Source organism: Denticeps clupeoides, unplaced genomic scaffold (genome assembly GCF_900700375.1).
Source record: "Denticeps clupeoides unplaced genomic scaffold, fDenClu1.1, whole genome shotgun sequence".
NCBI classification, from domain to species: domain Eukaryota; kingdom Metazoa; phylum Chordata; class Actinopteri; order Clupeiformes; family Denticipitidae; genus Denticeps; species Denticeps clupeoides.
In genome coordinates this window covers 118,158-141,430 of record NW_021630085.1, presented here as the reverse complement: position 1 = coordinate 141,430, position 23,273 = coordinate 118,158, and the positions used below count along the sequence as shown (strand labels likewise).

The 23,273-nt window shown below is 47.4% G+C and overlaps 3 protein-coding genes across 7 annotated transcripts; 2 read left to right on the top strand and 1 right to left on the bottom strand.

The window, feature by feature from the left end:
* Window position 1: 1 nt before the first annotated feature.
* cyp17a2 (cytochrome P450, family 17, subfamily A, polypeptide 2) lies at window positions 2-8,957 on the bottom strand. Of its 4 annotated transcripts, none has more exons than XM_028968450.1 (8): window positions 8,725-8,957; window positions 2,944-3,193; window positions 2,722-2,860; window positions 1,492-1,721; window positions 1,067-1,414; window positions 817-986; window positions 574-677; window positions 2-483 (listed from the first exon to the last, which is right to left on the bottom strand). In XM_028968450.1, the coding sequence occupies exons 1-8, from the start codon at window positions 8,931-8,933 to the stop codon at window positions 239-241; spliced, it is 1,695 nt and encodes a 564-aa protein (XP_028824283.1). In that variant the 5' UTR covers window positions 8,934-8,957; the 3' UTR covers window positions 2-238. The 4 variants fall into 4 exon arrangements, with proteins under 4 accessions (XP_028824283.1, XP_028824281.1, XP_028824282.1 ...); XM_028968448.1 differs by lacking the exon at window positions 8,725-8,957 and having other exon boundaries at window positions 1,067-1,258; window positions 1,328-1,414; window positions 2,944-3,550; XM_028968449.1 differs by lacking the exon at window positions 8,725-8,957 and having other exon boundaries at window positions 817-980; window positions 1,067-1,258; window positions 1,328-1,414; window positions 2,944-3,550.
* Window positions 5,549-8,045, top strand: LOC114782595 (early growth response protein 2-like). The gene is made up of 2 exons (XM_028968451.1): window positions 5,549-5,702; window positions 6,514-8,045. Exons 1-2 carry the CDS (start codon window positions 5,630-5,632, stop codon window positions 7,308-7,310), a joined length of 870 nt encoding a protein of 289 aa, XP_028824284.1. The 5' UTR covers window positions 5,549-5,629; the 3' UTR covers window positions 7,311-8,045.
* Window positions 8,855-21,849, top strand: LOC114782593 (serine/threonine-protein kinase DCLK2). Of its 2 annotated transcripts, none has more exons than XM_028968445.1 (15): window positions 8,855-9,460; window positions 12,076-12,392; window positions 12,464-12,587; window positions 12,715-12,783; window positions 13,115-13,182; window positions 16,244-16,331; window positions 16,425-16,509; window positions 16,600-16,657; window positions 16,745-16,864; window positions 17,346-17,492; window positions 18,887-19,020; window positions 20,151-20,325; window positions 20,615-20,695; window positions 20,782-20,842; window positions 21,083-21,849. In XM_028968445.1, exons 1-15 carry the CDS (start codon window positions 9,088-9,090, stop codon window positions 21,097-21,099), a joined length of 1,917 nt encoding a protein of 638 aa, XP_028824278.1. In that variant the 5' UTR covers window positions 8,855-9,087; the 3' UTR covers window positions 21,100-21,849. The 2 variants fall into 2 exon arrangements, with proteins under 2 accessions (XP_028824278.1, XP_028824279.1); XM_028968446.1 differs by having other exon boundaries at window positions 8,856-9,460; window positions 20,782-20,836.
* Window positions 21,850-23,273: the final 1,424 nt, after the last annotated feature.

Sequence of the window (23,273 nt, the reverse complement as noted above, 5' to 3'; positions counted from 1 at the left end):
ATTGGATGGAAGAAACAGCATTTATTCTGTAATCTGCCGTTTATTTTCAGGACAGGATCTGCTTGTCCCTGTCAGCTCGTCGCTGTGTGGAGGAGCAGGTCAGGGCCAGATGAAGGTTGTGAAGGACTCACACACACACACACACACACAGCAACATCATAACTCAACAACTCAGACATGCTGGAGAAATGGAATGAGATGTGTGTGTGAGTTTTATCAGCTGTTCAGTCACACACTCTCAGGTGCGAGGAGAGATGGTGACCAGGTACGGCTGTGGTTGCAGGACGACCCCGAGACGCCCCTGCAGGTCGGGCGGGGCCGTCCCCTGTGGGATGCCGAGGTGGCAGCGCTGCAGCAGGCGGCCCAGGAAGAGGAAGAGTTCGGTTCTGGCCAACGACTCGCCAACACAAACACGGGGCCCCGCCCCAAATGGCATGAAGCTGGGTGGAGTCACCTTCTGACCAGCACTGTCCAGGAAACGCTCTGCAAGGCCGCCGCACACAGACTCTTTCAGCTTTGTGCATTGATGTATATGGTGTGTGTGTGTGTGTGTGTGTGTGTGTGTGCACTGACCCGGTTGAAAGCAGTCCGGCTGGTCCCAGTGTTTCGGGTCGTGATGGATGGCCCACATGTTGACCAGAACGCGGGTCCCCTTGGGTATACGGTGAAGTCCGATACTGAGGGGAGGTGACATGTAGGGTTAGGGGCGGGGCTTAATTGTTGTACTGCTTGTGTAACGAGGAGTATGAGGGAAGAGATTTGAGTTGTGAGAGCCAGTCACCCCCCTTCCAACTGGTCCCATCCCCACGTGGTTACCTGGTGTCCTGCATGGCTACATGCGGGATCAGGATGGGGCTGACCGGCCGGATTCTCATGACCTCACACAGGACACTGTCCAGGTATGGCAGCTGCGTGCGCTGTCTTAGTGTTGGGGCGGAGTCACGCCCCACCCACTCGTCCAGCTCTGCCTGGACACGCTGCTGCACCTACACACACACATAAGCCACCTATCCACCAACATACAACCTCTGTGTGTATGTGTGTGTGTGTGTGTGTGTGTGTTGACCTCGGGGTTGTGCAGCAGGAAGGCCATCGCCCACAGCAGGGTTGTGGATGTTGTTTCTACTCCAGCTCCGAAAGCCTCAGCAGCAGTCATCAGAACGTGGTCATCGGTGATGTCACCTGTGACCTCTGACCCTTGCTGGCCAGCAAGCAGAGCGTCCAGCAAGTCCCGAGGGTCATCGGGGGTGAAGGTCTCCTGCAGATAACAGATCACATGATCTGCAGGCCCTCCGTTTCTCTGTGTGTGTGTGTGTGTGTGTGTTACCTTGTGTTCTATCAGTTTCTTGGTTAGAAGCTCGTCTCTCACTGCCACACACTCGTTCAACCTCTTCAAATCTTTATTGGGGAAAATCTGAAACGAGGCACAATATCCAGTCGTCACTAATCACGGCGACAAGCTCACGGCCACGTGTAACCATGGTAACTGACCTTCAGCCAGGGGTAGATGTCCACCAGGCTGCCGCGAGCGATGGTCTGGACGATGCCATCGTTATACTGCATGACCTTCAGGAGCTCGGGGTCACTGGGCAGATAGGATGAACTGAACACCAGGGTGCAGACAACGTTGGTGACGGCGCGCAGGACGGCTGGGGCGGGGTCCACGCAGCTCCGCCCACTGGAGAGGAGTTCTGAGCAGAGACTGTCGGCTGCGTCCAGCACTGCAGAGACATGTGTGTGTGAGTGTGTGTGTGTATGTGTGTATGTATATGTGTGTGAGTGTGTGTGTGTGTGAGTGTGAATATATGTGTGTGTATATGTGTGTGAGTGTGTATATGTGTGTGTGTATGTGAGTGAGTAAGTGTGTATGTGTGTGTGTGTGAGTGTGTGTGTATGTGAGTGAGTAAGTGTGTGTGTGTGTATGTGTGTGAGTGTGTGTGTGTATGTGTGTATGTGAGTGAGTAAGTGTGTGTGTGTGTATGTGTGTGTATGTGAGTGTGTGTGTGAGTGTGTGTGTGTGTATGTGAGTGAGTGTGTATGTGTGTGTGTGTGTGTATGTGAGTGAGTAAGTGTGTGTGTATGTGTGTGAGTGTGTGTGTATGTGAGTGAGTGTGTATGTGAGTGAGTAAGTGTGTGTGTGTGTATGTGTGTGTATGTGTGTGTCTGAGTGTGTGTGTGTGTGTGTATGTGAGTGAGTAAGTGTGTATGTGTGTGTGTGTATGTGTGTGAGTGTATGTGAGTGAGTGTGTATGTGAGTGAGTAAGTGTGTATGTATGTGTGTGTGTATGTGAGTAAGTGTGTGTGTGTGTGTATGTGTGTGTCTGAGTGTGTGTGTGTGTGTGTATGTGTGTGAGTGTGTGTGTGAGTGAGTAAGTGTGTATGTGTGTGCGTGTATGTGTGTGAGTGTGTATGTGTGTGTGTGTATGTGAGTGAGTGTGTATGTGTGTGTGTATGTGAGTAAGTGTGTATGTATGTGTGTGTGTGTATGTGAGCAAGTGTGTGTGTGTGTATGTGTGTGTGTATGTGAGTAAGTGTGTGAGTGTGTATGTGTGTGTGTATGTGAGTAAGTGTGTGTGTGTGTATGTGTGTGTCTGAGTGTGTGTGTGTGTGTGTGTATGTGAGTGAGTAAGTGTGTATGTATGTGTGTGTGTGTGTGTATGTGTGTGAGTGTGTGTGTGTATGTGAGTGAGTGTGTATGTATGTGTGTGAGTGTGTGTGTACCGATGCTTTGCAGCTTGGACGACCCCTCCCCAAACAGATTGAAGGCGCTGTGTACCAGGCGACGGTGGCGCCTCCACAGGTCGCTGTAATCGGCGAAGGCGACGTCTTTCCCCCCCCGCGTCAGCAGCTCGGTGGTCACCTGACCACACACAGACATTTCACCTCCACACACACGCACACACACACACATACACACGCACACAGCACAGCACGTGCACTCACCATGCGAGGCCGTCCGGCGAACTCCCGGCCCCTGGTCAGCAGCACCTCTCGCGCGTGGGTGTAGTCGCTGACCACCACGGTCGGGTGGGGTCCCATGTAGAGAGTGTACAGCGTGCCGTAGGTGTGTGTGAGGTGTGTGAAGAGCAGGTGTGGCGGCAGCGGTGAGCGCAGGCTCAGCAGGCTGCCCAGCAGAGGCACGCGGGGCAGACACGGCATCGTCCCGGGCAGCGTCCCGCGTCCCATCATGCACCTGAGCAGCAGAGCCAGCGTCACCAGCAGGACAAGCACAAGCAGGTCTACGTCCATCTCAGCAGGTCGTGGTGCGGAGCTCCCAATGCCAGAGCCGCCTGGCACCTCGGCTTTATATGGTGCACGCGCGCGTGTGTGTGTGTGTGTGAAGGTCAGTTTTTTGTTTATGTAGAATGTCAACATCAACCTTGACTGATCACACACACACACACTCACATACACACACACAGCCACTACTACAGTTTCTTCTGATTGCCTAAACACTAAAATAGGAAGTCTGACACGTCTCATAAGCTGGCTGACTACATCATAACCCTGGATAGCCTTTCTATCTCACCAAGTACTGAAGTAAAGGCTCTAGGTGTCCTCACTGATGCAGGTCTCTCATTCAAATCGCACGTAGATAATGTCACTAGGATAGCATTCTTTCATCATCTCAATGCATGATGCAGAAAAGTTGGTCCATGCATTTATTACATCAAGGTTACATTACTGCAATGCATTACTGTCTGGATGCTCTAGTAGGTGCATGAGTAAACTCCAGCTAGTACAGAATGCTGCAGCCAGAGTTCTAACTAGAACACATCTGGTCTTCTCTGGTCTTCTGTTAAAGTTCCAGACCCTCATTTCACTTCACTTTGTCACAGGGACAATTATAAAGTCCAGTTTATCACACAGTCCCCCTGTTAGACACCGACAGTGTTAAATTCACCCTAGTTAGGCTGTTCTAGTTAGGGTACCGGGACACTGTAGCACCAATATACCACTATTACCACATATTTCAGTATCGGTTGTACGATGCCACCGTCTGCCGCTGCTTCTATTTGTTCTCTTCGAGAATCAGGCGCCCAGACCACCAGCAGACTCCAGTGAAGAGACCAGCAGATAAATCCTGGTTCCTGACAACTGCTAAACGAGGACATAGCATGAAACAAACCAGAGGGTCACCACAGCCACCACCACCATTACAACTACAGCTTCAGGGATCTTCAAATGGACCAGCAACATCATTATGGACACGTAATCTAGACCATGACACTGGACTACATCCTGGACTTCTCCAACCCTACAACTGTAGGACTTATTATTATATCATATCCAACCCTGCACTGACACCATTTGCAGGCTCACTCTACCCTGGAAGGGGGTCCCTCTCCTTCCCAACGTTTCTTCCTCTCTTTTTTATTCTCTCTCCTAGAGTTTTTCTGTGTGTGCAGAAGGGTCAATTGTGGGGGGTGTCAACTGTAGGACCTGTCAAAGCCCATTGAGACATACTGTATGTGCTTTTGGGCTAGATAAGAAATAAATGTTGTGGTACTCTGGGCCAGGTCCCCCATGTGTCCTCCATAATGGTGCTCACTTGTATGTGCTCCACCTGCCCTCCTTACGGCTTTCTTGTCCATGTTATGTTTCTGTCCATGGAGTCGTGTGTCCTTCCATGTACCATGTTCCTGTGACACAACAGTCAGCTTCACACTTCACACAAAACTAACACAAAGAAGCTTTCAAATAAACCAGCAGGCGTAGAACCAAGTAGACGCACCAATCAGGGAGCGGGTGAGTTAACCAATCACCAAGCAGCATGCAGGGGAGGAGGCAGGGGACCGATGTAATGGTCACTAGATGAACGTACCCCGACCCTGAACATTCAACTCCATTCAAGCAACTTTATTTCTCCCCGAGGTGCAATTTAACAGTCAAGCAATAGACGTCACACAACAGCAATTTACTGTATGTTTCTTGGTTAGGAAACTAGACATGATAAAACGGCCAGTGGTGCCACTGAGGTCCCCTTGATGAAGGTCCCGTCCCCACACGCTGCTCCCCGGCGCCTGTCATGGTGCCCACTGTCACCAAGGGTGATGGTTAAATACAGAGGACACGTTTTACCGCGTCACCGTGCGCTGCGCTGCAGTGTCTCACGATGACAATCACTTCACTTTCATAAAAGTGGATTCATGAATTAGGATTAATGCAGTAGTGTCACGTGTGTAATTTATGACATGAAAAAAACTTTTTAAAAAGGGGTTTCTGAGAACTTTTGAAACTGCGCTTATTAAAAACAGACGCAGGGTCAGCACGTGAGAGGTCAGAGGTCAGCGCACACGATGCGCGCGCACAGGTCAGCAGCGGGAGCTGGTGCACACGTGACGCGCTCGCGCGGCGGATTTATGGAAACCGGGGCTACGTCACGCCGCCCCGTGCCCATTTTGGGAGGGATTCCCGGTGCTTTCCGGTGTCCATCTATGGCCCTGCGGCGGGGGAATCCTCGCTGCCGCGTCACCGGCGGGGCGGAGCGGCGGCGCGCCTGCAGCGGATAAAAGGCGGAACGCGAGCGCCGTGGAGCGCAGAACGCGACCGTGGAATAAACCGGACATCTTCATCACCGACATCTTCATCATCAGCATCATCAGCATCAGCAGCATCAGCAGCAGACATGCTGAGCACGCTGGACTGGAGCTGCCTGGACCTTCTGAGCACCACGACCGACCACAGCGGAGACCACCATGGTGAGTGTCCTGTAGCGCGCACACACACGAACACACACTCACTTAGACACACGCACACACATATTCTCACACACACATGCACACACTCTCACACACACGCACATTCTTACACACACAAACACACACTCACTTAGACACACACACACACATTCTCACACACACACACACACACACACACACTCACTCACTTAGACACACGCACACACACACACACACACACATTCTCACAAACACACACACACATGCACACACTCACTTAGACACACGCACACACACACACACACACATTCTCACAAACACACACACATTCTTACACGCACAAACACACACTCACTTAGACACACGCACACACATATTCTCACACACACATGCACACACTCACACACACGCACATTCTTACACACACAAACACACACTCACTTAGACATACACACACACACATTCTCACACACACACACACACACACACACACACACACTCACTTAGACACACGCACACACACACATGCACACACTCACTTAGACACACGCACACACACACACACATTCTCACAAACACACACACATTCTTACACACACAAACACACACGCACATTCTTACACACACAAACACACACTCACTTAGACACACGCACACACACATTCTCACACACACACGCGCGCACACTCACACATTCTCACACACACATGCACACACTCTCATACATACACACACACATTCTCACAGGCTCACACACACACTCTCACACGCACACACACTCACATACCCACACACCAGCTTGGTGTAACACTGCTGTTGGTCTCCCCTGCAGGTGGTGTGATTGTGACCCCGGAACTGGATCCGGACTGGGATCTCTTCCTGACTTCGTGTGAAACCTCGTCAGATGCGGACGCACTGCTCTCCACGTTGACGGAGACGGCGGCCACGCCCCGCTGCTGCTCTCTCTGGCGCCAGGAGTCGCTGGGCTCCACCGGTGCCGCCTCCCCTTCGCCGTGCCCCTCCCCCTGTTCTCCTGGAATGGAGGATCCGGCTGCGGCGGAGATGGAGGCGGATCTGCTGGACCTCATGGAACTACTGGCACCGTTGTGCCCCGCCCAAGACTCAGTGCTGCCCCCAAACCCCGCCCCTTCTGTGCCGCTGGACATTAAACAGGAGCCTCACCCACCGCAACCATGTGCTCTCAGCCACGCCCCCATGCCCGATGACCTGTGGCCTCTGCTGACCACGCACAGAGACTCCGCCCTCACAGCCCGCTCCGGTGCGAGCAGGGGGAAGAGGGCGGGGCGCGAGAAGCCGTTCCGGTGTCCACTGGAGACGTGCGAGCGGCGGTTCTTCCGCGGGGACGAGCTGCGGCGCCACCTGCGCGTCCACACCGGACAGAAGCCCTTCCCCTGTCCCGTGTGCCTGCGCCGCTTCAGCCGCACCGACCACCTGACCACACACATGCGCACACACACCGGGGAGAAGCCCTTCCCCTGCGGCGCATGCGGCCGCCGCTTCGCCCGCAGCGACGAGAGGAAGAGACACATGCGCGTTCACCTGCGCCAGCTCAACCGGGCGGGGCTGCCCGCCCACTTCCTGCTGACAGGCCCGACGGCGGGGCTCTGACTCCAACACACACACACACACTTTCTGTTTTTTACACTGTCGTGCTTGTCAATAAACCGTCATGACCTCCTGACCTCCTGCTCTGTCTCGTGTCTGTGCAGCTTTATATTAAACTAAATACACAAGCAGCGTGTGGGGACCTCAGTGGCACCTTGGTGGCAACCTTCTGATTATGATCTTCTTTCTTTAACCGCTAGGCCAACAAGACCTTTAACCTTATCGGCATCAACAAGAGCAATGTTTAGGGTGTGGCATGTAGGGCATGTAGTGGCATAGAGTGGTAGTAGCCTAGTGGTTAACAGAAGACCCAGGTTCAAACCCCACTTACTACCATTGTGTCCCTGAGCAAGACACTTAACCCTGAGTGTCTCCAGGGGGGGACTGTCCCTGTAAGTACTGATTGTAAGCGGCACAGGATAAGGTTGTAAATGCTGTAAATGTAAATGAGGCATGTAGGAGCGTACAGGTGAAAGGTCAACTTTTCAACAATAACATGGGGCAGTGGTGGCCTAGCAGGTAAGGAAAGAAACTCGTATCCGGAACAGCCACTGAGGTCCCCACACGCTGCTCCCCGGGCGCCTGTCATGGCTGCTCACCGTGTGCTGCGCTGCAGTGTGTGATGAGGGAGGAAACAGGGTGTGTGCTGTTACAAGACAGTTAAGAAGGCACGCTGGGCTCGATCCCCCCAGAATTTTGCACAAATTTTCACTTTACTTTCACTTTACTCATTTGCACACCTCCACCCTACCTGTTACACATATTTTATGTTTTATGTTGAAGACATAAAAATGTAATATTTGGTTATGTTTGCAATATTTGCATATTGGTTCATTGTATACTTGCAATATTTGCAATACTGTGGTCTGTAGCAGGCGCTAAAGCATTTCACTGCATATCATACCGTGTATGACCGTGTATTTAACAAATAAAATTTGAATTTGAATTAAACTGTGGAATCCCGCGCTCTTTACTGTCTCACTGCGATACATTGCACTGCACTTTATGTACACTCTGTATATAGGATTTAGATTTTTGGCCTATTTATTGTACTGCACATTGTTTTCATCTCTATACACTTATGGACCTATGTACATTCTTACATATATTTATACTCAGTAGATATATTTACCCTAACCCCACAACTTGTACAATAAAACTTACATTTACAGCATTTATCATTTATCAGACGCCCTTATCCAGAGCGACTTACAATCAGTATTACAGGGACAGTCTCCCTGGAGCAACTTAGGGTTAAGTGTCTTGCTCAGGGACACAATGGTAGTAAGTGGGATTCGAACCCGGGTCTTCTGGTTCATAGGCGAGTGTCTTACCCACTAGGCTACTACCACCCCTTACACACATCCTTGCACATTGTGGTTGTTTTTTTCTACTCCTTGTATGTGCTTGTACTTACTTGGCCAATAAACACGATTCTGATTTAGGACCCGGCGTCTCCGGCCAGACAGACACCTGCTTGGGACAAAGCGCGTCTCCGCGCATGCGCTCTTTAGGACCCGGCGTCTCCGGCCAGACAGACACCTGCTTGGGACAAAGCGCGTCACCGCGCATGCGCTCTTTAGGACCCGGCAGCGCCGGCCTCGGACAGAGCGCGTCTCCGCGCATGCGCTCTTTAGGACCCGGCGTCTCCGGCCAGACAGACACCTGCCTGGGCCAGAGCGCGTCACCGCGCATGCGTCGCCGGCGCGCCGCGAGCGGACGGACGGCTGCTGTTGCTAGGAGACGCGGCGGACCGGGCGGACGGTAAAGCGCGCTGCAGATGGAGCATTTCGACGAGCGCGACAAATCGCGGCGCTCCGCCGCCCGCTCCGGCTCGCCGTCCGGCTCCCGGCCCGGCAGCCTGGTCCCCAGCCCCGCTCACAGCGCCAGCTGCAGCCTGTACCGGACCCGCACGCTGCAGGCGCTCAGCTCCGAGAAGCGCGCCAAGAAGGTCCGCTTCTACCGCAACGGAGACCGCTGCTTCAAGGGGCTCGTGTTCGCCGTCTCCGCGGACCGCTGCCGCTCCTGGGACGCGCTGCTGGCCGAGCTGACCCGCGCCCTGGCGGACAACCTGCACCTGCCGCTGGGCGTGCGGGCCGTCTACAGCCTGGACGGGGCGTCGAGGCTGACCAGCCTGGACGAGCTGCTGGAAGGTGCGGGCACGGTGACGTCACAGACGACGGGACGAACGGCGATGAACGTGAGGTTACGCGGGCAGAACGATGTTACCAGATTCAGGTCCTGCGGGGGAAAGAGCGCCAAGCCCCGCCCCGAGTTTTTATTTTGACATTTTTACAAGCCCCGCCCCTTCTAGCATTTTATTTTTCAAACCCCGCCTCCCGTAGCATTTTATTTTTCAAGCCCCGCCCCTTCTAGTTATAAGAGAGCGAGCAAAGCCCCGCCCCTTCAAGCCTTTTCGCGAGCATCACATCAAGACCTGCCCCTTCAAGCTTTTTTTTAAAAGCCCCACCCCTTCTAGCCTTTTTACAAGTGAGCCAAGCCCCGCCCCTTCTAGTCTTTTTTTCTTCAAGCCCCGACCCTTCTAGTCCCTTTTTTCAAGCCCCGCCCCTTCTAGCCTTTTTGCAAGCGTCACATCAACCCCCGCCCCTTTTTTTTTTTTTTTTTTTACAAACCCCGCCCCTTCTAGTTATAAGCCCCGCCCCATTTAGCCTTTTTACAAGCGTCACACGCTCGGAGAGCGAGCAATGCCCCGCCCCTTCTAGTCTTTTTACAAGTGAGCCAAGCCCCGCCCCTTCTAGTCTTTTTTTCTTCAAGCCCCGACCCTTCTAGTCCCTTTTTTCAAGCCCCGCCCCTTCTAACTTTTTTTTAAAGTCCCGCCCCTTCTAGCCTTTTACAAGCGCCACGCGCTCGGAGAGCGAGCCAAGCCCCGCCCCTTCAAGCCTTTTCGCGAGCATCACATCAAGACCTGCCCCTTCAAGCTATTTTTTTAAAAGCCCCACCCCTCCTAGCCTTTTTACAAGTGAGCCAAGCCCCGCCCCTTCTAGTCTTTTTTTCTTCAAGCCCCGACCCTTCTAGTCCCTTTTTTCAAGCCCCGCCCCTTCTAGCCTTTTCGCAAGCGTCACATCAAAACCCGCCCCTTCTAGCTTTTTTTTAAAGTCCCGCCCCTTCTAGCCACGCGCTCGGAGAGCGAGCCAAGCCCCGCCCCTTCTAGTCTTTTTTTCTTCAAGCCCCGACCCTTCTAGCCCCTTTTTTACAAGCCCCGCCCCTTCTAGCCTTTTCGAAACATCACATCAAGACTCTCCCCTTCTAGCCTTTTCACACGCGTCATGCCAAGACCCAGCCCTTCTAGCCTTTTTTCAAGCATCACACGCTTGGAGAGCGAGCTAAGCCCCGCCCCTTCTAGCAATTTTAAAAACAAGCCCCGCTTCTTCTAACCTTTTCGCAAGTGTCATGCCAAACCCCGCCCCTTCTGGCCTTTTTACAAGCGTCACAGGTTTAGCACGAGCTAAGCCATGCCCCTTCTAGCCATTTTACCTGCGTTCATATATTACATGCATTCAAAATTCATATATGACTATGATTATGGTGTAACACTGAATATTTCTGTGAAGTTTCATCCTAATTACTCAATTTTTGGTGTCATGTTAGGAATTTGCCATAAAAAAATTCTCGGCTTTAAGACTGTTTAAGATTTGCAATTTAGCATGGTGCCATCACCACTACAATACCAATTACACTAACATAACCATCACCAATGGTCACAATCACCATCACCAATAGCCTAATTACACTAACATCACCATCCACTACAATACCAATTACACTAACATAACCATCACCAATGGTCACAATCACCATCACCAATACCCTAATTACACTAACATCACCATCCACTACAGTAGCAATTACACTAACATCACCATCACCAATGGTCACAATCACCATCACCAATACCCTAATTACACTAACATCACCATCAACTACAATACCAATTACACTAACATCACCATCACCAATGGTCACAATCACCATCACCAATACCCTAATTACACTAACATCACCATCACAAATGGTCACAATCACCATCAACAATACCCTAATTACACTAACATCACCATCAACTACAATACCAATTACACTAACATCACCATCACCAATGGTCACAATCACCATCACCAATACCCTAATTACACTAACATCACCATCCACTACAGTAGCAATTACACTAACATCACCATCCACTACAATAGCAATTACACTAACATCACCATCACCAATGGTCACAGTCACCATCACCAATACCCTAATTACACTAACATCACCATCCACTACAGTAGCAATTACACTAACATCACCATCCACTACAATAGCAATTACACCTACATTATCATCCACTCCAATTACACTAAGATCACAGACAGCATTTGCAACCAAAGCAACAATAACGATTACAATATCATTACTGGCAAAACAATAGCAACAATTACAACATAACAATTACTGTAACCTCACAAACAGAAACCTCAAAATTTGTCACAGACAATCACTAATTACAACAGCAATAAAAAGTACACCAACATTAATTACACTAACAACAGAACCAACGGCAACAAATTTACGCTAACAAAAACAGCAAGTGGAGTGTGTGGGATTTGACTGTTAGACCGCTGTTAGATCTGTTATCTGGTTATGTGATGTGTGCTCACACTGGTGTTTTAACCCTGTAACAGGTTCATGTTAGGCAGTAGATGACAGGTCAGAGACCTGGAGGAAGTCCATTCACCTTTACATTCTGTGTGTTGTACAGGAGAGAGCTATGTCTGTGCCTCAAATGAACCTTTTCGGAAGGTGGAGTACTCCAGCCTGGCTCGTCCCAGCTGGGGGTCCCGTGCAGCGAGTCAAGTGGTGGAGATGAAGGGGGTGGAACCACGTGAGAGTAAGGACTTTATCCGGCCAAAGCTGGTGACGGTGGTTCGTGGGGGGGTGCGGCCACGCAAAGCTGTCAGGGTTCTGTTGAACCGAAAGACTGCCCACTCCCTCCAGCAGGTCCTGTGTGACATCACCAATGCCTTCAAACTTGACTCCCCCTCTATCAGGAAACTGTACACACTTGATGGCAAGCAGGTGTGTATCAGTGTGTGTATGTTGTAAGATTGGAGTTGTTCAGTTTAATAATGATGCGCGTGTGTGTGTAGGTGATGTGTCTGCAGGACCTGTTCGGGGACGATGACGTCTTCATGGCATGTGGAATGGAGAAGATTCGTTTTGCACAGGATGACTTTGTGCTTGAACATAAAGCAACACGCGCATTTGTAAATGGTGAGAAGTTGGTCACTATGGAATTCTGGGAAAATGCTGTCTACCCAACCCTAACATTTCAAATTATGTTCTAATAATGTATCTGAGCCTCGATTCAGAGTCACCACACTGCTTCTGTCTTACCCAGAGCTCAAATCATCACGCTCCAACAAAGGCAAGAGCTGCGAGTCCTCCAAAACTAAAGCACCCAATACAGGTATACAACTCTCTCTCGCACATACTCACATAAATACGTTTACACACACGCACTGGTTATTAACACCAGGAATTAGGATAGGATTTTGGATGATGATGAACCACAAAAACAAGTCTGAAATGTTTTTCATTAGGCTCTGCATTTCACACCATGTTTCTTTTTATTTCCATTTGAGGTTTGCTCCGTTCAAACTGACACACTCAAATCAACTAGATATGCATCACATCCCACAAATGGTGACTAATCCAGAGGAAATTTAAATAAATACCTGTGTGATGATCGGGGCTTTGATAAGCAAAGCTTTCTAATTTGCTCTGTTTGTGCTTTTCAGCCAATGAGATGGGAGGAAGGGAGAACTCTGCAGCGAGACCAAAGTCACCTTCCAGTCCCGGGAGTAAGGTGTGTGTGTATGTGTGTGCATATACATGGGTGGTGGTTAATTGTTCATTCAGCTTGGATAGTTCCTTATGATTTCTGCAATGCGGAAAATGTGGACAATTAAACGCAATCCGTTGTAAAATGCGGAATTGTGTATAATTTGCGCTTTTGGCTGCTGCAACCCACTACACGTGTTTTTGGTGGGACTTTCACATACACCAACGCAATGTAAATGCGCGGTCAGCTATGGCGAAGAGGCTGTCAGTGTAGAATCCGTATAACTTGTCCGATCAGATCTGAACAAACTTGGCAAACTCTTGGTCATGCAAACAAATCAGATGATTCAAAAAGTGATTTTATATAATGCAAGTATTCCAGGTCTCCCTAATGTTATTTATTTGATATGCTTTATGTTGACTTAAAAACGTATTTTTTGTGATTTTTTTTCAAATGGATGATGAATGTGTAATATTGTGAGAGTTCTTTGCATGAAATTCACATATTATTTAAAAGCAATAAATGGCCAAAGATTTTGTTGACCAGGGATTAAATGTGATTTAGGTGAATAAATACGTTTACAAAGGAAAAAATGAAATTTGGGAAAATATAAAACAATTTCATAGGGCCCTACATGGAGCAGCTCAAAAATGACACAGATCCACAGCTCCTGCCTGCTTTACTACTTGTCATGATCTGGACTGGGAGGCGCATTTGCGGACTACCTGTGAGACCTGAGCTTGGGCCGCGGTCAGTAGCAAAGGGGGTTGTAATGGCTTGCCACAATGCTGGTTAGGTTAGTGTAGAGATTGTGCCTATCGGCACTTGTGTGCAGCAGCGTGGGGTGTTGACTGTGTTTGTGGTGGTGCTGGTGTTGTTTTTAGTGAAGTCATTGTCATTGTGAAGCACAGCAAGCACAGCACATGGTGCACACAATGAAATATGTCCTCTGCATTTAACCCATCACCCTTGGTGAGCAGTGGGCACCATGACATGATTGTGATGAGTGGTGTTGACTGTGTTTAGGGTGGTGCTGGGGTTGATTGTGATGAGTGGTTTTGACTGTGTTTGTAGTGGTGCTGGTGTTGAGTGGTTTTGACTGTGTTTATGGTGGCGCTGTTGTTGAGTGTGTTGATTGTGATGAATGGTGTTGACTGTGTTTGTGGTGGTGCTGGTGTTGAGTGTGTTGATTGTGATGAGTGGTGTTGACTGTGTTTGTGGTGGTGCTGGTGTTGAGTGTGTTGATTGTGATGAATGGTGTTGACTGTGTTTGTGGTGGCGCTGGTGTTCAATGTGTTGATTGTGATGAATGGTGTTGACTGTGTTTGTGGTGGCGCTGGTGTTGAGTGTGTTGATTGTGATGAGTGTTTTTGACTGTGTTTGTGGTGGTGCTGGTGATGATGGTGTTGAATGGTGTTGACTGTGTTTGTGGTGGTACTGGTGTTGAGTGTGTTGATTGTGATGAGTGGTGTTGACTGTGTTTGTGGTGGTGCTGGTGTTGAGTGTGTTGATTGTGATGAATGGTGTTGACTGTGTTTGTGGTGGTGCTGGTGTTGATTGTGATGTGTGGTTTTGACTGTTTGTGGTGGCGCTGGTGTTGAGTGTGTTGATTGTGATGAATGGTGTTGACTGTGTTTGTGGTGGTGCTGGTGTTGAGTGTGTTGATTGTGATGAATGGTGTTGATTGTGTTTGTGGTGGTGCTGGTGTTGAGTGTGTTGATTGTGATGAGTGGTGTTGACTGTGTTTGTGGTGGTGCTGGTGTTGAGTGTGTTGATTGTGATGAATGGTGTTGACTGTGTTTGTGGTGGTGCTGGTGTTGAGTGTGTTGATTGTGATGAGTGGTGTTGACTGTGTTTGTGGTGGTGCTGGTGTTGAGTGTGTTGATTGTGATGAATGGTGTTGACTGTGTTTGTGGTGGTGCTGGTGTTGAGTGTGTTGATTGTGATGAGTGTTGTTGACTGTGTTTGTGGTGGCGCTGGTGTTCAATGTGTTGATTGTGATGAATGGTGTTGACTGTGTTTGTGGTGGCGCTGGTGTTCAATGTGTTGATTGTGATGAATGGTGTTGACTGTGTTTGTGGTGGCGCTGGTGTTGAGTGTGTTGATTGTGATGAGTGTTTTTGACTGTGTTTGTGGTGGTGCTGGTGATGATGGTGTTGAATGGTGTTGACTGTGTTTGTGGTGGTACTGGTGTTGAGTGTGTTGATTGTGATGAGTGGTGTTGACTGTGTTTGTGGTGGTGCTGGTGTTGAGTGTGTTGATTGTGATGAATGGTGTTGACTGTGTTTGTGGTGGTGCTGGTGTTGATTGTGATGTGTGGTTTTGACTGTTTGTGGTGGCGCTGGTGTTGAGTGTGTTGATTGTGATGAATGGTGTTGACTGTGTTTGTGGTGGTGCTGGTGTTGAGTGTGTTGATTGTGATGAATGGTGTTGACTGTGTTTGTGGTGGTGCTGGTGTTGAGTGTGTTGATTGTGATGAGTGGTGTTGACTGTGTTTGTGGTGGTGCTGGTGTTGAGTGTGTTGATTGTGATGAATGGTGTTGACTGTGTTTGTGGTGGTGCTGGTGTTGAGTGTGTTGATTGTGATGAGTGGTGTTGACTGTGTTTGTGGTGGTGCTGGTGTTGAGTGTGTTGATTGTGATGAATGGTGTTGACTGTGTTTGTGGTGGTGCTGGTGTTGAGTGTGTTGATTGTGATGAGTGTTGTTGACTGTGTTTGTGGTGGTACTGGTGTTGAGTGTGTTGATTGTGATGAGTGTTGTTGACTGTGTTTGTGGTGGTGCTGGTGTTGAGTGTGTTGATTGTGATGAATGGTGTTGACTGTGTTTGTGGTGGTACTGGTGTTGAGTGTGTTGATTGTGATGAGTGGTGTTGACTGTGTTTGTGGTGGTGCTGGTGTTGAGTGTGTTGATTGTGATGAATGGTGTTGACTGTGTTTGTGGTGGTGCTGGTGTTGAGTGTGTTGATTGTGATGAGTGGTGTTGACTGTGTTTGTGGTGGTGCTGGTGTTGAGTGTGTTGATTGTGATGAATGGTGTTGAGTGTGTTTGGTGTTCAGTGTTGAGTCTCTATTTCTCTCTTCTCCAGGCCTCTGCTCATGTGTCCCCTTCTCCTCCACCCACTTCCACCACAGACCTAAATGAAGATGAGGAAACAGAGGAGCAGGTCACAGAGGGTAAAACACACACACAAAAGCTCACAATACAGCACAATATACACTCAGACACACAATGTAACACACACCCATGCAGATGCTCTGTGTTCCCAGTATGCACTCAGATTTTGGAGCGCTATCGAGTCAGCAGGGTTATTGGAGATGGAAACTTTGCTGTGGTCAGGAAGTGTGTGGCGAGGTGAGACTAACATACCTTGTCCCTCCCACAATCTCACGATTGGACTCTGCCCTGTTGTACCCGGTGTGTGTGTGTGTGTGTGTGTTACAGGGCCACAGGTCAGGAGTTTGCCCTGAAAATCATAGACAAGGTGAAGTGCAGTGGGAAGGTATGCATTAAAAGTTCTGGAAATAACTGGATGCTTCACATGCATGGTTCAGGTAGGTTTAACTGAGGGTTTTTGATTGGTGGACAGGAGCACCTGATAGCCAATGAGGTGGCAGTGTTGCGTCGCGTACGCCATCCCAGCATCATCATGCTGATGGAGGAAGTGGATACACCCACCAACCTCTACCTGGTCATGGAGCTGGTCAAGGTATAGTCAATACTCCTTTACATACATTTACATTTGCAGCATTTACCAGACATTGAACACATTTTATAAGTGGTCAGAAACTTGTAAATAACTCATGAAAGAATAAAGTTAGCACACCATTGTTTTTCTTGTGAAATTACCAATAAATTTGATGTGTCACATGACCCTCTTCCTATTGAAAAAACAAAAGTTTGATCTAATGGCCGACTTCAAAATGGCCACTATGGTCACCACCCATCTTGAAAAGTTTGCCCCCTCACATATACTAATGTGCCACAAAGAGGACGTTAATATCACCAACATTCCCATTTTATTAAGGTGCATCCATATAAATGGCCACCCTGTGCTACCACCCTATATACTTTTACATTTAAGGCATTTGGCAGACGCCCTTATCCAGAGCGACTTACAACGTGCTATGTACACATACAGTACAGTACGTGTTGATTGTGTGTGTGTGTGTGTGTGTGTGTGTGTGTAGGGAGGGGACCTGTTTGATGCCATCACCAGTTCAACAAAATACTGTGAGCGCGATGCCAGTGCCATGCTGTTTAACCTGACAGCTGCCATCCGCTACCTGCACCAGCTCAACATCGTCCACCGAGACATCAAACCTGAGAACCTGCTGGTATACACACATACACCGACACGCACACACACACACACACACACACACACACACACACACACACACACACACAGTAATACACTAATAATATTGTCGTGGATAAGTGTTAGGCCCTGGGAACTCTTATTAATGTTAAATCATCTCACAAAGTCACATTTTCATGAAAGATGTTCACCAAGTACTTATACACTATATTCCCTTTTTTCTTGAATCTGTTTGCTTATGTAAAATAACATTGATTAATATTCCATTCATTAACATGAGATTAATTAAGGGTACTCTTGAACAACACAACATAACTCCAAGTCAATCACACTGTGAAATCAAACTGTCCACTTAAGAAGCAACACTGATTTCACATGCTGTTGTGCAAATAGCATAGACAGCATATTATGGACACCACAGACCACTTCTCAGTTCTTGTGCTTTCTGGCTGATGTTTTGGTCACTTTTGAATACTTGCGGTGCTTTCAGTCTGGTGGTAGCAGGAGATGGAGTCTACAACCCACACAAGTGGCTCAGGTGGTGCAGCTCATCCAGGATGGTACATCAGTGCAAGGTATAGCAAGAAGGTTGCTGTGTCTATCAGCTTAGTGTCCAGAGCATGGAGTTGCTACCAGGAGACAGGCCAGTAGTGGTGGGGCAGTGGTGGCCTAGCGGTTAAGGAAGCGGCCCCGTAATCAGAAGGTTGCCGGCTCGCATCCCGATCCGCCAAGGTACCACTGAGGTGCCACTGAACAAAGCACCGTCCCCACACACTGCTCCCCGGGCGCCTGTCATGGTGCCCATCGCTCAATCAGGGTGATGGGTTAAATGCAGAGGACAAATTTCACTGTGTGCACCGTGTGCTGTGTATCACATGTGACAATCACTTCACTTTAGTACATCAGGAGGCCGTAGGAGGGCAACAACCCAGTAGCATGACCCACGCTACCTCCGCCTTTGTACAAGGAGGAAGAGGAGGAGCACTGCCAGAGCCTGTATATATAATCATGTATAATGTACTCTCTCTGCTTAAGGCTGGAAGTGTAGGGTTGTTGAGTTTAATAGGAGTGCATTGAGACCCCTGACTGCTTGTGGGAAGATGTTCTTGCAGTGTCTGTCAGTTACAGTTCTGATGCTGTGGAACCATCTGGCAGACGTCAGGAGGGAGAACAGGGCATGTAAGGGGTCCATGGGTTGATATGGATTTCCATCAATAGTTTTTGTGTGGTTTTGTTGTCAGCACATTCAACTAAATTCAAAAGAACAAAGTATTTAATAAGAATATTTCATTCATTCAGATGTAGGATGTCTTATTTTGGTGCTTTATGAGGAGTGTATTTAAACACACACACAATTTACTGGAGATTCAGGATAACTGTGTGTGTGTACGTGTGTATGTGTGTGTGCAGGTGTGTGAGTATCCTGATGGGACAAAGTCTCTGAAACTTGGAGATTTTGGTTTGGCCACAGTTGTGGAGGGGCCGCTGTACACCGTGTGTGGAACTCCAACCTACGTTGCCCCGGAGATCATCGCTGAGACTGGGTAATGTGTCCTCACACACACACACACACACACACACACACACACACACACGCATGCACACATTCTAACTACTTCCAACGTCTTTTTACTACATTTGAACTGAACTTAAAAAAACTCCAAAAAGAAACTAGGCAGCTTGCTAATAAACGCATCAATATGTTGTTATGTGGCTTTACTGTGAGATACACAGTTCAAACTGGTGGAGTTTATTAAAATCATATTGCCTGTAGGTGGAAGTTAACCTGATTAAGCCAGGGAGATTCATCCTTAAAAATGACGCTCCCAAAATATATATTTCAGCAACTACTGGGTCTGTTATTATAATTTACAACCATTATAAAGGTTACATTTGAAATTAAAATGAAATATATGGCAAAACAACCAGTGAGGAGACAGTGGGGTATACCAGGTTCTTTATTTGTGTGTGTAATGTGGGTATTATGAGGAGTCTGTTGGTTATACCAGGTTCTTTATGTGTGTGTAATGTGGGTATTGTGAGGAGACAGTGGGGTATACAAGGGTCTTTATTTGTGTGTATAATGTGGGTATTATGAGGAGACAGTGGGGTATACCAGGGTCTTTATTTGTGTGTATAATGTGGGTATTATGAGGAGACAGTGGGGTATACCCAGTTCTTTATTTGTGTGTGTAATGTGGGTATTATGAGGAGACAGTGGGGTATACCAGGGTCTTTATTTGTGTGTGTAATGTGGGTATTATGAGGAGACAGTGGGGTATACCCAGTTCTTTATTTGTGTGTGTAATGTGGGTATTATGAGGAGACAGTGGGGTATACCAGGGTCTTTATTTGTGTGTGTAATGTGGGTATTATGAGGAGACAGTGGGGTATACCCGGGTCTTTATTTGTGTGTGTAATGTGGGTATTATGAGGAGACAGTGGGGTGTACCAGGGTCTTTATTTGTGTGTGTAATGTGGGTATTATGAGGAGACAGTGGGGTATACCCGGGTCTTTATTTGTGTGTGTAATGTGGGTATTATGAGGAGACAGTGGGGTGTACCAGGGTCTTTATTTGTGTGTGTAATGTGGGTATTATGAGGAGACAGTGGGGTGTACCAGGGTCTTTATGTTTTTATGTGTGTAATGTCTGTTTTTTTTTTGTGTGTGCAGTTACGGGCTGAAGGTGGATATCTGGGCAGCTGGTGTCATCACATACATTCTGCTCTGTGGTTTCCCACCGTTCCATTCTGAGAAGAACCAGCAGGAGGAGCTTTTCAATCAGATACTTCAGGGCAAACTAGAGTTTCCCTCTCCATACTGGAACAACATCGGTGCTGCTGCCAAGGTTAATATTTTGCTACCCTATTACTATCTGATTTCCACAAATCCCACTTCTCCAAACTAATCACATGTAGTAGTATCAGTAAGTCAATCTACATCACTACTGGTGATGATGATGGAAATTAAACTTGATGAAACTCTGGGAACATCTTTGGAGAAGTGGGATTTTGGGAAATCAGACAGTAATAGGGAAGTGTGACTTTTTGGGGCAGTAGTGGCTTAGTGAAGTAAAGAAATTCTGTTACATATTGACCATGGACACTATAACAGAGGTTACATGAATTGTTTTGTAGGAGCTGATTGGCCACATGTTACAAGTGAACGTTGACACGCGTTACACAGCAGATGAGGTGCTGTCACACCCATGGGTCCAGGTGAGAGATACACACACCCACACAACTGAGGTACAAACAACAGCAACATATTCACGTGTGTGTGCATGTGTTTTTGTGATTTACAGGGTGACTCCTCAGTAGAGAACAGTAAATCTGAAACAACAAAGAACCTCACGACCAGTGAGTGTAAGCACAAACATCATGTATAAAACATCTAAAACATATAAAAAACATCTAATTTCCTCAAAAATAACCTGCAGAATCAATCTATATGGTGACAGGATTGGTCAAGTGCAGGTACAGAACGGGGTAATAGATGTGTAAATCCGGTATATTCCTAGATATTGTCCATCAGCTGTTATGTGTGTGTGTGCTCTGCTTTGTGCTTTACATATTTTTGTATTGTGAATGTGTGTTTCTGTTTAGACCAGAGCTCCAGGTAAAAATGAAGAATTTTGGTCTTGATGGGCTTCACAGATACCTGAACTATGACACCTGGAGAAATCCCAGAGTCCACCTGAGTGCCACGAAGATCCTGACCTCAGATCCCACTGTCCATCCATCCTGTCCCCCTCAGCATTAGTAACCATGTCAGTATAAATCGGTCCACATGTCATGCAGACTAGATGCACAGCTACACAGTGACGCCTCTCAGTAATCTTTAACTGGGCATTACAGATACTGGAAGCTGGAAATGAAGTACTTTACTTTACTTTACTTTACTTTATTTAGCAGACGCTTTTATCCAAAGCGAAGTAATTAGGACACAGGGCATACATTCCACTGTGATGTCATTTAAACTGAAAGCGTCTTCTCATCTGTTACATGGACGTGGTTTGCCAAATACTGTATTTATCACAGTGGAGCAAAATGAATGATGTGTGTGTGTCTGTTCTTTTCCTTTCTTTCAGAGCTCTTTAAATCAGTTACTATGAAAAATAAATTTATTAGTTCCAATTTTTCCTCTCATCTCACAACATCATTAGAGGTGGGTGTGTGATAATATTTTCATTTATTTTAGTTTTTCAACAAAGCCAGACTTCATACAGATTTATGAAGTCTGTGTTCCGGTGTTTGCATGGAAATCTCAATTAAACTTGTGTGTGTGTGTGTGTGTTACTTTAACAATGTTTACTGTGACCGTCCTCTATGTCCCTCATGATGCTTGTATTTTCTACATCTGGTGAATTAAAGGCCGTTACCTCCAGTCTCTTGAGTTTTATTTCAACTGGATCATCAGGATAAAACATTTGAACCAGAACTACATCACAATAAAAATCATTTCTGCATTTAACAAAACTGTATTGACCATTTCACCTCTCTGTGTCAGATATAAATATATAAAATGTCATTAAAAAGGAATATTCGCAACACATCGTCTGTGTTTACACATCAGAATGTATTTTGCTCATTTCGTGGCCTTGCTTTTCCCCATATCATATTTAGGTATATTTACAGAGAGAAAAAATTCATTTCAAATTTTATTTGTCACATACATAGTCATACACGATCTGATATGCAGTGAAATGCTTTTAGAGACTGTTACAGACCACAGTTTTGCAAATGTTGCAAGTATACAATGAAAACCAATATGCAAATATTGCAAGCATAACCAAATATTACACTTTTATGTCTTTAACATAAAATATGTGTAACAGGTAGGGTGGTGGTGTGAAAATGAGTTAAAGTCAATGTATGTATATAAAGAGTCCACAGTGGTTGAGAGTGAAAGTTCTGGAGTGTATTGGAGTTCTATGTAGTGTTGTTGTTGAAGCTCGTATAGCCTGCGGGAAGAAGCTCCTCCTCATCCTCTCTGTGTTGGACTTCCCTGATCGCAGCAGAGAGAAGAGTCCATTGTTGGGGTGGCTGAGGTCCTTCACTATCTTCTTGGTCTAGGTCCAGCACCGTTTGCTGTAGATGGATTGAAGGTCAGGGACCGGACCATGATGGGACAGGACCATGGCGGGCTGAGGGTGATGGAGGCTGAGAGACATGTCCACCCATCCTTACTGCCTGTGGTCTCCCGGTTAGGAAGTTGGAGATCCACTGACAGAGAGATGAGCTGAGTCCCAGGTGCTCCAGCTTGGTGGTGAGTGTGGAAGGGATTATTGTGTTAAATGCTGAACTGTAGTCAATGAAAAGCATTTTAACAGAATTTCCCTTCCGAGTGTCCAGGTGGGTGAGTGCTGTGTGGAGGAGATGTGAGATGGTGTCATCTGTGGTTCGGTTGGGATGGTAAGCAAACTACACACTGATACGTAAAAGTAAAGTGAAGTGAAAGTGATTAATTGTCATGTGTGTCACACCTCAGCACAGCACCCAATACACACAGTGAAACGTGTCCTCTGCATTCTGTAGGGATGATAAACCAGCGTTCACAGGAATGTCCTGTGCCCAGGATATACTGTACTGAGACATACTGTATGTGATTTGGGGGATATAGAAGAAATAAATGTTGTTGTTGAATCCAGCTCAAAACCATTCACTATTACCAGTAAAAGATCTTAATTAAGAGAAGATGGGATCTTTTCCACTGCAGTGACCTTATTTAGAAACAGGAAAACTCCTGATGAGAAATTTCTTTTCCTGCAGTTTTATTGAACAGAAAACCATAAAC

Coding starts and splice junctions, on each gene's coding strand:
- cyp17a2 (XM_028968447.1), bottom strand. CDS start 3,483: ATGAGACGTGTCAGACTTCCTATTTTAGTGTTTAGGCAATCAGAAGAA. Junction 1,722..2,721: donor GTCCAAGCTGCAAAGCATCG/GTACACACACAC, acceptor ATGTCTCTGCAG/TGCTGGACGCAGCCGACAGT. Junction 1,415..1,491: donor ACATCTACCCCTGGCTGAAG/GTCAGTTACCAT, acceptor GCCTCGTTTCAG/ATTTTCCCCAATAAAGATTT.
- LOC114782595 (XM_028968451.1), top strand. CDS start 5,630: ATGCTGAGCACGCTGGACTGGAGCTGCCTGGACCTTCTGAGCACCACG. Junction 5,703..6,513: donor CCACAGCGGAGACCACCATG/GTGAGTGTCCTG, acceptor TCTCCCCTGCAG/GTGGTGTGATTGTGACCCCG.
- LOC114782593 (XM_028968445.1), top strand. CDS start 9,088: ATGGAGCATTTCGACGAGCGCGACAAATCGCGGCGCTCCGCCGCCCGC. Junction 12,784..13,114: donor AACTAAAGCACCCAATACAG/GTATACAACTCT, acceptor TGTGCTTTTCAG/CCAATGAGATGGGAGGAAGG. Junction 16,332..16,424: donor AGAGGAGCAGGTCACAGAGG/GTAAAACACACA, acceptor CTGTGTTCCCAG/TATGCACTCAGATTTTGGAG.